Genomic DNA, 14,077 nt, shown 5'->3' with positions numbered 1-14,077 from the left:
ATTTTTTAGTGATAAATTACATATGGTCAGCAGCGAAATTATGCATACTGTAATGTATTTGAATTTTGGGTCACAAACACAGGTGTGAAAGAAATGTCATTTTACAGGCTTTGTTAATTATCTACAGCCACATTCACCAGATCCCAACACTTAGCAGCTTCAAACAGGAGACGTTTGTTCTCTATCAGCTGGTCAGGAATGCAGTGCAGCTTGGTGGGGTTTTCTGGTTTGAGGTGTCTGACAAGACTGAGATCAAGGGGTTTGTTTGGGCTGAGGTCTTGCCTGCAGGCTCACCTGGGAGAGTTTCACTCGGGTTCATGTATGTGATTGTCAGGATGCTGTTCCTCTCAGGATCTTGGGCAGAAAACCCCATCTCATTGCTGGCCGCTGACTGGAGACCTCCGCTGTCCTTGGTTTGTGGGTCTTGAACAGGGCAGCTCACACGTGGCAGCTGCTACCCCAGAGTGAGCAAGTAAGGGCAAGAGAACCGTGGAAGTGACTGACGTCCCATCACTTCTGAACTGTCAACAAATGACGTCAGGATCATGGAAACTGAACTGCAGCCCATCTGTCCACCTGCTGGCCCCAATGATTCCATCCTGACACCTGTAAGATACAGTCACTCCTTGAAAAGTCTCATCAAAAGCCGCTCAACTGAAAGCCCAGACTCTCACCACCCGAGTCAAGTCCAGGTCCAGAAGGGGCCCCTGAGCTGCAGTTCTCTAAGCAAGTTCCTGGGGCACAACTTCTCTTGATCCGTGAGCCCGCGAATGAAAACGACAAGCTGTCTGCACCGTCACACCCTTCATATTATGGTAGGACAGCAGCTATGCACACCCATGCTTCCTGGGAGAAGCACGCAGGCATCACTGGCCCTGTGCGGGTCTGAAATCCCGCCAGGCTGATGCTGCAAGCAGCTTCAGTTTCAAGGCCTGAGTACAGGATCCTGTGGCCATAGGCTCTGCCTTCTGAGACATCCTTCCTTTTTCTTGGAAGGTCCTGGCAGGTGAGTGGTTTCATCAGCCTGTTTTCTGGGAGCCTGCCATCTGCCTTCATTTTCATTCCTTGTCCCCGTTAGTCTAAGCTCGCAATGTTTCTGCTAAAAGTAGTTTTTCTCAGACCCCATATGGGCCTTCTGCGGCTTTGGGTGGGTTCACCCCATCAGACAAGAGTGGTGCCCACAGATCATGGACAGAGGCCCGCCGACTGGGCAGGGAGGGTCTCTGGGGTCTCCCATGTGAGTAGTGTTCTGAACTTTCCAACCTTCTGAGTTCACACCCTCTGCTTTTCCTTGAGGCGCATTCTCCTAACAGTGCACCCCTGAATTTGGGCATCTTTGCGACCAGGAGGGGTTGAGGGTTTTCAAGATCATCTAGCCCTGGTTGTTTTGCCTGACGGTTCTGCTGTCAATATCAGTACTCACGTCTCCTCCTGCGCTTCACGGTGAGTAGGAACCCAGCAGCACACACCTCACCGGAAGTCCCTTGTCTGGCCACGTGGATGAGTTAGCACTTATAAGTCCTGCCTCCCCTGTGACTATAGGAGATAGGAGCTAAGCCTTCTGCCCCTCCATACAGGGATGCCCCTTCCTCTAGTCCACAGTAACCCACTCCTCACTTCCATCAGCTCCTCAACAGCAGGGTCCAGTCCCTGTTTCTGAAGTGAAGTGGAGGGAAGTCTCTCAGTCATGTCTGAATCTTTGTGACCCCATGGACCATACAGTCCATGGAGTTCTCCAGGCCAGAATACTGGAGTGGATAGCCTTTTTCTTCTCCAGGGGATCTTCCCAACTCAGGGATTGAACCCAGGGCTCCCACATCTCAGGCAGTTTCTTTAGCAGCTTAGCCACAAGGAAAACCCAAGAATGCTGGAGTGGGTAGCCTATCCCTTCTCCAGTGGGTCTTCCCAACCCAGGAATCAAACCGGGTCTCCTTCATTGCAGATAGATTCCTTACCAACTGACCTCTCAGGGAAGTCCCCTATTAGCCCATGATTCTAATAGCCATTGTTCAATGTAGTTCAATTCAGTTCAGTTCAGTCGCTCAGTTGTGTCTGACTCTTTGCGACCCCATGAATCACAGCACGCTAGGCTTCCCTGTCCATCACCAACTCCTGGAATTCACTCAGACTCATGTCCATCGAGTCCGTGATGCCATCCAGCCATCTCATCCTCTGTCGTCCCTTTCTCCTCCTGCCCCCAATCCCTCCCAGCATCAGAGTCTTTTCCAATGAGTCAACTCTTCACATGAGGTGGCCAAAGTACTGGAGTTTCAGCTTTAGCATCATTCCTTCCAAAGAAATCCCAGGGCTGATCTCCTTCAGAATGGACTGGTTGGATCTCCTTGCAGTCCAAGGGATTCTCAAGAGTCTTCTCCAACACCACAGTTCAAAAGCATCAATTCTTTAGCACTTAGCCTTTCTCTCTTAAGCTCCCCCAAATTCTCTCAGCCTCCCCATGACCTCCTTCCAAAGCCATCATGACATCTATGATCCAATTCCAGACACCAAAGTCTGTCTTACTTATCTATTGTTGCATAACAAGCTAGCACAAACTTGACTCAAGATGACACCATGTCTGTGGATACAGAGTCTAGATATAGGGCAGCTGGGTCTTCTGACCCAAAACACAAATGTAACTATAAGATCTCTGTAGTCTCTCACCTCTGTCTGAAAAGAGGCTTTCTAAACCAAAAGTTAATGTAGAAATCACAGAATACAGATGTGAAAATTTGACTAATAGAAAAATTCATTTCCAAGTTGTAAGTTGAAAGTAATCTTTAAAAATTGTGTAAAAAATTTTTTAAAACTAAGAAAGAAATAAAATTTCCTAGATTAAAACAAAATCCATTTTTAGGACAGCTACTTTCTATTTCAGTCCAGCTTTCCTCTGAGATATTCCAGACTGCAAATCACATTTCCTTTTTCTTAAAACATACGTATGCACTTCTTACCTGTGTGGCTGCACTGGGCTGTGCAGCTGTGCCGTGTGGGTCCTTGCACTGCGGTGCACGGGCTTCTCTAATTGTGGCACGTGGGCTCTAGAGAGCCTGGGCTTGTTAGTTGCAGGTCACCGGCAAGGTGCTCCAAGGCATGTGGGATCTTGGTTCCCCAACCAGGGATTGAACCTGTGTCCCTTGCATTGGAAGGCAGATTCTTCACCACTGGACCACCAGGCAAGTCCCTCTAATCCCGTTTCTTATGTGTAGCCTGATACACTCGGCAACAACCTCACCACTAGGAATGATCTCAAGAATCCTATCAAAAGGCTGCTGTTAATACCATTTGAAAGTAGGACTTGGCATCATCCAGTTACATATTTCCCTCTGTTGCCTTAAGCAAATCTTCTTAAACTAAGAACATGAATCTCACGGGGCCTCGTTGAACCACAGACACTTTGCTCAGTAGGTCTTCGGTGGGGGTCCGGGGAATGCATGGTTGTGATCCATAGAAACACGTCTCATTCTCCACTAACTCAGGGCTCGAAGAAACTAAATATGTAACAACAGTCTGTTGTTACTGAGCTAGGGGCTCGCTGTCCAGCACACACAGAAGCCAGAACTGCGGCATCAGGTTTGGGGAGAGAAAAGAGCTTTACTTCACCGTCAGCTGGCAAGAAGACGAAGTTCAAATGTGTCTCCTTGATCTGGGGTTCTGTCAGACTTCCAGGAGTTAGGGGAGAAGGGCTGGTGTGCAGAGGTGCTGGGGTGGGGGCAAAGGTTTCAGTGGGAAGTCGGTGGAGGTGGCCATTCACGGTAAGGCAAGTGAAGGCCCGACTTCAGCACCAGACCTCCTGGACAGCTTTGATCCACGTGTTCTTCGATCCACGGGGGTGGGGAGAGACTTTGGTTCCGGGGGTTATTTAAGGTCAGAGTTTTCTCTCTGTGCTTGCCTTGGCTGCATGACTTGTGATTTTGTTCTATTATCTCTGAGAAACAACTCGGGATCTTATTAGAAACAGGCAAGTACCAGTCTGGGGCTGGTGCTGTGGGTACTTTGTGAAGGTTGTCGCCTCCCATTTCTTCTCAGCTCATATAGTTCTCTGCTGTCCTTATAAAATTTTTGTTAACACTTAACAATCCTGTCCTTTACAACAGGTCAACATCAGGGCTTGGTGGAGTAAAGTCTGATGCATCCGTTCAGTGGAGTACAATGCAACCCTGAAGAGTCTGTAAGAATGGAGAGGTCCGCCTACAGTGCATTGTTAAGTTTCAGTGCTAATCGTGTCTGCAGGATAATTCTAACTACATAAGCATTTATTATACTGTGTGCACCATGGAGAGAGTGTCCAAAACACTCTGGGTTGTGGAACTGTGTGTTTTGTTTCCCTTCTCATTCTGTACTTTTCCTATTTTCCTCAGTGACCATATAATAATTAAATGTGTTATATTCATTAAATGTTTCCAAAAATTAAGATTGCTCTAATGGGAAGAAGTGAGAGAATCTATGACAGGAATTCCAGTTGGGAATTTATCATTGGTACTCATGAAAAAAACTTTTACTTTAGTCTCAAGATGATATTGTCAAAGATAAATTTTTTGAATTGGAGTTGTTTCTTTTAAAAAGATATTAAGTACTGTGTATCCAAATACTAATCAGAAAGTTTCAATTAATACTTTAAGAAAAAAATACAGAAAACAGGGGGGAAAGGAAGTAAAAATGGAGGGGGAAAGGAAGGAAAAATGGAAGGGAAAAAAAAGAAAGAACTGTTTTACTATGTATTGAGCATGCTTCTGATTATCCTTATGAAAAATAAAACAGAAAACAATAAGGAGAGACAAGAAAAGTAAATATTCTTAAATCCTAGTACCTAGAATTTTGTATTCTTGAGTTTTATGCTCGAAAGAGCCAATCTCAGTTGTTTAGTTTTTTGACCCCGAACCTGTACATACCTTTACAGTTTCCTTAGACAACAGGTCAGGCTTTCTTCTCATGCAAAATTCAGCTTTGTCCGTTTAATATGTTTTCTTCTGTTTCAAGTTGATAACTAAACTTGGAGGAGCTCATTTATCTTAAGCAGATAACACTTTATCAAGTCTAATTAGGGAATTTGTTTCTTTGGTTTTAAAATATGTCATATTTTCTCCAAGACAGGATAAGTGTGTACTGTGTTTTATGTAAATTAGTGAATTTAAAACAATAAAGGAAATACTATACTGAATTCCTCATTTCTTAAGGTAAATAGCTATGAATTGATTCCTGAACTTGGGTAGAATTTTGGGAGGGTCTGAAGTTGTCAGTGTTTGCTCTCACTTCATTAAGAAGGGTCCTCTTCTTAATCTGTCTGTTGTGTTGGCTTCAAGAAAGACAAGCCTTGCCAATTACTTAGTCACATTGCTCAACAAACTAAGAGTCATCGAATTGGAAGGTGTCGCAGCCGTTTGCATTGGGCCCATCCCCACTGCCCTTTTGTCTGGTAGTGATGAAGGGCAGGTCTGTCTGTCCTGCTCACTAACCTATTTTTTTGCTGAATGAAAATACCTTCGAGCCCAGAGAGACTCACTTGGTCAAAGAGAATTTGTGATCAGTTCAGCAGTGATGTTTAGCACACAAAGAACATGCACAATAGATCGTGGAGGGGAGTTGAAAGAGTCAAAAAGAGCCTTTGAAATTAACTATACAGTGGGATTAAGTCTTTTCAAAATAGTAAAATGGCTTAGGAAAAGCGCTTGTTTTCATTTCTGTGTACAAGTGTAGACTGGATATTGTGTGCACTTTCCACTCTAATTTGGGCCAGTTGAGAGGAATAAATAATGAACTACTGACACATTTATTTTGCATCTACTAAGCTTATCCATTAAAATAGATTTATCTGCATCATTTCCCTTAAATTGCAATCATGCCCTAGTTTTGTGGCAATTTCCTATATTTTGTGAAATTATGTCTCCAGAAGCTTATCATATATTCCAGGTTGCAGTGTCCCACAGAGTCAGAAGCATATGTATGGCCACGCCATTTCTTCCAAATGTGAGGGCCCGACATTGTCTACACCCCAAACTCTGAAGAAATAGAATTTATCCACTTCTGCAGTCACTGATGTAGTCATGCATGTATGTATGCTGCTTGCTCAAAGATTCCTTTGTGAAATGAGTTTCTGAGCAATTCAGTTCCTTAAAATGCAGATGAAATCTGTATTTGTCTCACAGCTACTTTTAAAAGCAATTTTGATAGTCTTGCTCAATTTGGAGTTGGATGAATGACTATTTGCTACAGATTCTGATTCTGAGAGGTTTACTTCTAATGCAATCTGATGTATGTGCAAAACTTCCACCCTGGTTTTTAAAGATTTATTTTCTGTTCCGCCATCATCTTTTCAGTGTCATTTTCCATATGAAATAGAATAATGTTTTCTGAAAGGAATTTATAATAGGGGCTTTCAATTCTCACCCCTTGCCACTTCCTTACTTACTAACAAACTTAATGGCTCCTCTAATCTAAAAAAATAAAGCCATGTTCAATACCTTAAAAATACTATTTGAGTTTTTTTAAATTACAAAAAGAATACATCGTTGTTGTCAGATATGGAAACTGCCTGCCTCCTCCAATTCCCATGCCAGAGAGGTAAGCAGTCTTAATTGTCATTGACTGTCCTTCAGGACCCTTTTTGCATCCTTTTACTTACCCAGAGACATGTGAATTATCACACAACTGGCTCCTTGCAGCAGAGCTTGGTGCTCTCGCCTCATCAGTGTATACACAGATCTACTTGATTCTTAAAAATCACTGCTAAAACCCCATGGAATGGACTTAACCACTCTCCACTGATGGATTTAGGGTTACTTTTTCTTATATTAGACTGTTTCCATGAGCTCATTTTCATAGTATGGAGGCCTAGAAGTGGAGTCATTTGGGGGCAGATGTGATCAAATTGCCTTCCAGAAAGGCTAGACTTATGTACATTCTCCCCTAGAAAAGTGTGCAATGACCTCTTCTCCAAGTCTTTCTCAGCACTTGACAATATGGATCTTTTCCAATTTTGCTGGTGCTTTCATCATTTCTAATTGTCAATTTTTGATGCTTTTGGCTCCATGTATAAAGGTGCATGAATGGTGTAAGAGGTAGGAAGATTTTTATCAACAAACCATATTTTTCCTCACAGAGTTTGTCGCCTTTGAGCCTGACTCCCCTCTGGTTGGGATTAAGGGGCTGCTTCCATTGGTGTCTGCACGCTCCTTTTGCATCTCTCTCCAAACCTTTATTGTCAGAGTTCCTGTTTCATTTTATGAAACTATCTTGAACTTTGCCTTTTTACCTAACCTATGAGGCTTTGTTTATTAATCAAGGAATTCTTCATATGTATTGTGAACCTGAAGTGTTTAATCTTTTTTTCTGACATCTTATTTTAATTTTCTATCCCTTTCCCCTCCCTTATTCCTTTTAAAAGTCTTTTTCCTCTTTCTTTGGATTGATCAGGTTTTCCTTGCTTTATTTTTTTCTCTGAGACTTGGAGGTTTTACATCTCATTCTATGTCCTTTATCTATATTACTAACATTTTCACTTACATTTTAGACAGATATATTTAAAGTACATAAACATATATATATATAAAACCATACACACATGTATTTATTACCTTAATTTAAATTATGCATAAACTTAAAATGCATATTAGTCATATATAACATAGTCAGATGTTTAATCAATGCTGATTGAGTAACAATTTGTCATTTATTCTAAAGGAGTGACACTGTGAAAAGTAACATCAATATTCAAAGGGTAAACTGCCCCAAGTATTAAAGAGAACATGAGAACATGGTACAATAATTTAAAATGCAATATTAAATATGCACTACTTTGTGAGTTCCGAACTTCAATATCAACCATTCTAGAGACACCGTTTTAAAACTTTTTATTAATTTATTTATTTTTGGCTTCTCTAGGTGTGATGAGCAGGAGCTACTTTCTGGGCGCGTGAGCATCTCTTGTTGCAGAACACTGGCTCAGTATTTGCAGTGCGCAGGCTTACCTGCCCAGAAGCATGTGGAATCTACTGCGCCAGAGACTGAACCCGTGTCCTCTGCATTGTTAGGTGAATTCTTCACTCCTGGACCAGCAGGGAAGTCCTAGAGACACTTTTAAATTAAATTTTATGTCAATAAAGGCACTGTTATTTTTAAGCATTTCTATTTTTATATAGCGGAGAAGGCAATGGGAAGCCACTCCAATGCTCTTGCCTGGAAAATCCCATGGACGGAGGAGCCTGGTGGGCTGCAGTCCACGTGGTCGCTGAGGGTCAGACACAACTGAGCGACTTCACTTTCACTTTTCACTTTCATGCATTGAAGGAAATGGCAACCCACTGCAGTGTTCTTGCCTGGAGAATCCCAGGAACTGGGGAGCCTGGTGGGCTGCCGTCTATGGGGTCGCACAGAGTCAGACACGACTGAAGCGACTTAGCAGCAGCAGCATTTTTATGTAATGTCTTTGTTTCTTTTATATTAGGTATTTCTAAATTACTTAGACATAAAAATTTCCCTCTGACAATAATTTCTATCCTATAATTTACGCCACTTGATTTTGGATGATAGAAGGAGCCTGGGCTGCAGCAAAATGCCTGCCAATGAAGCCTGGGAGAGTTTAAAGATCATTGTCAAATTCACAGCAACACTGAGCTAACACAATGAGAAGCTATTTGCACAGAAGCCAGCATTGTATGAAGTTCACCAGTTCCCAAAGCTAGATTCTTAACGATAGCTTTAATGGTACAGAAATTGTTTCCTACATCAAAAGGCTGACTACATATATAGAACACAGAGTTTTATTTATTTATTTGTTTGTTTATTTTAATTTTTTCTCCCACGGCAGCCCCTCCGGACTCGTCAGCCTGGCCAGGCCGGATGAGGTGGGAATGGACTCCAGGCCGAGGGGACTGCCGGGAGCCCATTCCCTGGGCAAGGGGATGGGCACCACCCCACAGAGTTTTAAAAGAATTGCTTACGATGATTACAAGTATGGGGCTGATGGGACAGCCTCTAGACCTACCCTGTCCACTATGGCAGCCACTAGTCACATGCGACTGTGGAATTTTTGAATGTGGTTACTTAGATCAAGATGTGATGTGAATGTAAAATATTCGTCGGATTTCAGTGGGGCCAGTGGCTGAGCTTGTGATTCGGTTTATTATTATTATTTTTTGCACTGTGTTAATCTTTTTTTTTTTTTCTATTGAAGTACAGTAGATTTATTAGGTTGGTACAGAAGTAATTGTGGTTTCAGACCATGATTTTTAAATCATTATAACTAGGCTTAAACACATCCTTATTAATCAAAATAGGAACCATTAGAATCAACACATTTTTGCCAGTGAGAAATATATTGGTTGTATGACCTACAGTCAGGTGGTGTCGTGGAAAAGAATCGGGCCCATTCCGTTGCCCAATGCCAGCTGCAGGCAGTGCAGTTTTCAGTGCATCTCACTGATTTGCTGAGCATAATGATCAGATGCAATAGTTTCTACCAAATATCTTGCTGATGTTGCAAGCTGTTTCCACTACCAGTAGGTGAGAAAATGCACATTAAAATGATATATAACGTAACCATATTTAAGAATGTATTCCAAAATCAAGTAGCCAAGTTATGAACATACTTATACAGCATAGTGACTGTTTTATATATACATAGATATGTACATATAACCAAATGTATATAAAAAATATATATTATTTTCTAGAGTTTTTTCCCTTTTAGATTATTACAAAATATTAAGTATTGTTCTCTCTGCTATACACTAGGTCCTTGTTATTTATCTATATTACTTATAGTAGTGCATTAAAGTCAATCCCAGAGTCCAAATTTATCCCTCATCCCACTTTCCTTTTGGTAACCATAAGCTTTTCTAAGTCTGTGAGTCTGTTTCTCGTTTGTAGATAAGTTACTTTGTGTCATCATCTTAGATTCCATATAGAAGTGGTATTATATTTTTCTAACTTCTTCAGGTACATCCATGTTGCTGCAAATGGCATTATTTCATTCTTTTACGGCTAAGTAATATTCCAGTTCCATTGTGTATATAAGCCATATCTTTCTTATCCATTTAGATTGGACATTTAGATTGTTTCCATGTCCTCACGATTGTGAAGAGTGCTGCAGTGAACACTGGTGTGCATGAATATCTTCAAATTAAGTTTTCGTTTTTTTCTGCATATATGCTCAGAAGTGGGATTGCTGGTTATGTTAGCTCTATTTTTAATTTTTTAAAGGAACCTACATACTGTTCTCCACAGTGGCTGCACCAATTTACATGCTCAGCAACACTGTAGGAGCTCCTTTTTCTCCACTCTCTCCAGCACTGTTTATTGGTAGACTTTTTTTTTTTAATTGGAGGCTAATTACTTTACAATATTGTGGTGGTTTTGCCATACACTGACATGAATCAACCATGGGTGTACATGTGTTCCCCATCCTGAACCCCCCTCCCACCTCCCTCACCATCCCATCTCTCAGGATCATCTGAGTGCAGCAGCCCTGAGGACCCTGTCTCATGCATCGAACCTGGACTGGCCATCTAATTCCATATGACAATATACTGGTTTCAATGCTATTCTCTCAAATCGTCCCTCTCTCACCTTCTCCTACAAAATTCAAAAGTCTGTTCTTTACAATTCTGTCTGTTTTCCTGTCTCATATACAGGGTCATCGTTACCATCTTTCTAAATTCCATATATATGCATTAATATACTGTATTGGCGTTTTTCTTTCTGACTTATTTCACTCTGTATAATAGGCTCCAGTTTCATCCACCTCGTTAGAACTGATTCAAATGCATTCCTTTTAATAGCTGAGTAATATTCGATTGTGTATACGTACCACAGCTCTCTTATCCATTCGTCTGCTGATGGACATCTAGGTTGTTTCCATGTCCTGGCTATTATAAGCAGTTCTGCAATGAACATTGGGATACATGTGTCTCTTTCAATTCTGGTCTCCTCAGTGTGTATGCCCAGCAGTGGGATTTCTGGGTCATAAGGCAGTTCTATTTCCAGATTTTTAAGGAATCTCCACACTGTTCTCCATAGTGGCTGTACTAGTTTACATTCCCACCAACAGTGTAAGAGGGTTCCCTTTTCTCCACACCCTCTCCAGCATTTATTGTTTGTAGACTTTTGGATTGCAGCCATTCTGACTGGCGTGAGATGGTAACTATTTGTGGTTTTGATTTGCATTTCTCTGATAATGAGAGATGTTGAGCATCTTTTCATATGTTTGTTAGCCATCTGTATGTCTTCTTTGGAGAAATGGTTGTTTAGTTCTTTGGCCCATTTTTTGATTGGGTCATTTCTTTTTCTGGAATTGAGCTTCAGGAGTTGCTTGTATATTTTTGAGATTAATTCCTCATCAGTTGCTTCATTTGCTATTATTTTCTCCCATTCTGACAGCTGTCTTTTCACCTTGCTTATAGTTTCCTTGGTTGTGTCAAAGCTTTTAAGTTTAATTAGGTCCCATTTGTTTATTCTTGCTTTTATTTCCATTACTCTGGGAGGTGGGTCACAGAGGACCTAGCTATGATTTACATCAGAGAGTGTTTTGCCTATGTTTTCCTCTAGGAGTTTTATAGTTTCTGGTCTTACATTTAGCTCTTTAATCCATTTTGAGCTTATTTTTGTGTATGCTGTTAGAAAGTGCTCTAGTTTCATTCTTTTACAAGTGGTTGACCAGTTTTCCCAGCACCACTTGTTAAGGAGATTGTCTTTTCTCCATTGTATATTCTTGCCTTCTTTGTCAAACATAAGGAGTCCATAGGTGCATGGAATTATCTCTTGGCTTTCTATTTTGTTCCATTGATCTATATTTCTGTCTTTGTGCCAGTACCATGCTGTCTTGATGACTATAGCTTTGTAGCATAGACTGAAGTCAGGCAGGTTGATTCCTCCAGTTCCATTCTTCTTTCTCAAGATTGCTTTGGCTATTCAAGGTTTTTTGTATTTCCATACAAATTGTGAATTATTTGTTCTCGTTCTCTGAAAAGTACTCTTGGTAGCTTGATAGGGATTGCATTGAATCTATAGATTGCTTTGGGTAGTATACTCATTTTCACTGTATTGAGTCTTCTGATCCATGAACATGGTATATTACTCCATCTATTTGTGTGATCTTTGATTTCTTTCACCAGTGTTTTATAGTTTCCTATATATAGGTCTTTTGTTTCTTTAGGTAGATTTATTCCTAAGTATTTTATTCTTTTTGTTGCAATGGTGAATGGAAATGTTTCCTTAATTTCTCTTTCTGTTTTCTCATTGTTAGTGTATGGGAATGCAAGGGATTTCTCGGCGTTAATTTTATATCCTGAGACTGTACTCTATTCATTGATTAGCTCTAGTAATTTTCTGGTGGAGTCTTTAGGGTTTTCTATGTAGAGGATCATGTCATCTGCAAACAGTGAGAGTATTACTTCTTTTCCAATTTGGATTCCTTTTATTTCTTTTTCTTCTCTGATTGCTGTGGCTAAAACTTCCAAAACTATGTTGAATAGTAGTCGTGAGAGTGGGCATCCTTGTCTTGTTACTGACTTTAAGGGAAATGCTTTCAATTTTTCACCATTGAGGATAATGTTTGCTGTGGGTTTATCATAGATAGCTTTTATTATGTTGAGGTATGTCCCTTCTATGCCTGCTTTCTGGAGGGTTGTTTTTTTTTTATCATAAATGGATGTTGAATTTTGCCAAAGGCTTTCTCTGCATGTATTGAGATAATCATATGATATTTATCATTCAAGTTGTTAATGCAGTGTATCACATTGATTTATTTGCAAATATTGAAGAATCCTTGCATCCCTGGGATAAAGCCCACTTGGTCATGATGTATGATTTTTTAATATGTTGTTGGATTCTGTTTGCTAGAATTTTGTTGAGGACTTTTGCATCTATGCTCATCAGTGATATTGGCCTGTAGTTTTCTTTATTTGTGGTATCTTTGTCTGGTTTTGGTTTTAGAGTGATAGTAACCTCATAGAATGAGTTTGGAAGTTTAGCTTCCTCTGCAGTTTTCTGGAAGATTTTGAGTAGGATAGGTGTTAGCTCTTCTCTAAGTTTTTGGTAGAATTCACCTTTGAAGCCATCTGGACCTGGGCTTTCTTTTTGTTGGAAGATTTCCAATTATAGTTTCCATTTCTGTGCTTGTGATGGATCTGTTAAGATTTTCTATTTCTTCCTGGTTCAGGTTTGGAAAGTTATACTTTTTTAAGAATTTGTCCATTTCTTCCAAGTTGTCCATTTTATTGGTATATAGTTGCTAATAGTAGTCTCTTATGATCCTTTGTATTTCTATGTTGTCCATTGTGATTTCTCCATTTTCATATCTAATTCTGTTGATTTGATTCTTCTCCCTTTTTTTTCTTGATGAGTATGGCTAGTGGTTTGTCTATTTTATTTATCTTCTCAAAGAACCAGCTTTTAGCTTTGTTGATTTTTCCTATGGTCTTTGTTTCTTTTGCATTTATTTCTGCCCTAATTTTAATGATTTCTTTCCTTCTGCTAACCCTGGGGTTCTTCATTTCTTCTTTTTCTAGTTGCTTTTTGTGTAGAGTTAGGTTACTTGTTTGATTTTTCTCCTGTTTCTTGAGGTAGGCTTGTATTGCTATGAACCTTCCCCTTAGCATTGCTTTTACTGAATCCCATAGGTTTTGGGTTGTTGTGTTTTCATTTTCTGCTGGGGTGGCAGGGACGGCGTTGTCGAGGAAAGACTTATTTATTTATTAATATAAGATTAGATTAGGAAGAAATAATGTAGTAGGAAAACTAAGTGGAGAAAAGAGGCTGATTAACTTGGTTTACGTGGAAAGCCAATAAAGTTCCAGACAAGGAACTTGCACCATCTATGTTAGGCTGCCGGTGCCCGTTTTAATATTGCAGAGTGCCCCGCCTTGGGCTCTCTCTCTTACGGATCTTAAAAGCCATGACAAGTAAGTAGATATGGTGAGCCTCCACGTTCCAAGGGATCATCCTGAAAAGGAGTAAAGAGGAGACACGGGGGAAACCAGTCCTTCCAATGACTGGCCCCGCCTCTATTGTCTAGAAAGGCCTTTTATACCTTTTTGATTGTACATAGAGATCAATGGGTAATACAAAATTATGTAGCATTAGC

At 40.5% G+C, this 14,077-nt stretch overlaps 1 protein-coding gene across 1 annotated transcript in view; it reads left to right on the top strand.

The window, feature by feature from the left end:
- The window catches only part of IKZF1 (IKAROS family zinc finger 1), a 117,671-nt gene extending 112,513 nt beyond the window's left edge, over positions 1-5,158 (top strand). Inside the window, exon 10 of the mRNA XM_042248359.1 lies at positions 4,095-5,158. Coding sequence (XP_042104293.1) covers positions 4,095-4,120 — 26 coding nt within the window. The 3' untranslated portion in view covers positions 4,121-5,158. The remainder of the gene's footprint in view (positions 1-4,094) is intronic.
- The last annotated feature ends 8,919 nt before the right edge of the window (positions 5,159-14,077 follow it).

The sequence above is a fragment of the Ovis aries genome, chromosome 4 (assembly GCF_016772045.2).
Source record: "Ovis aries strain OAR_USU_Benz2616 breed Rambouillet chromosome 4, ARS-UI_Ramb_v3.0, whole genome shotgun sequence".
Classification (NCBI taxonomy): domain Eukaryota; kingdom Metazoa; phylum Chordata; class Mammalia; order Artiodactyla; family Bovidae; genus Ovis; species Ovis aries.
Note: the sequence above shows the minus strand (reverse complement) of the source record. Positions and strands in the feature narration are given on the sequence as shown.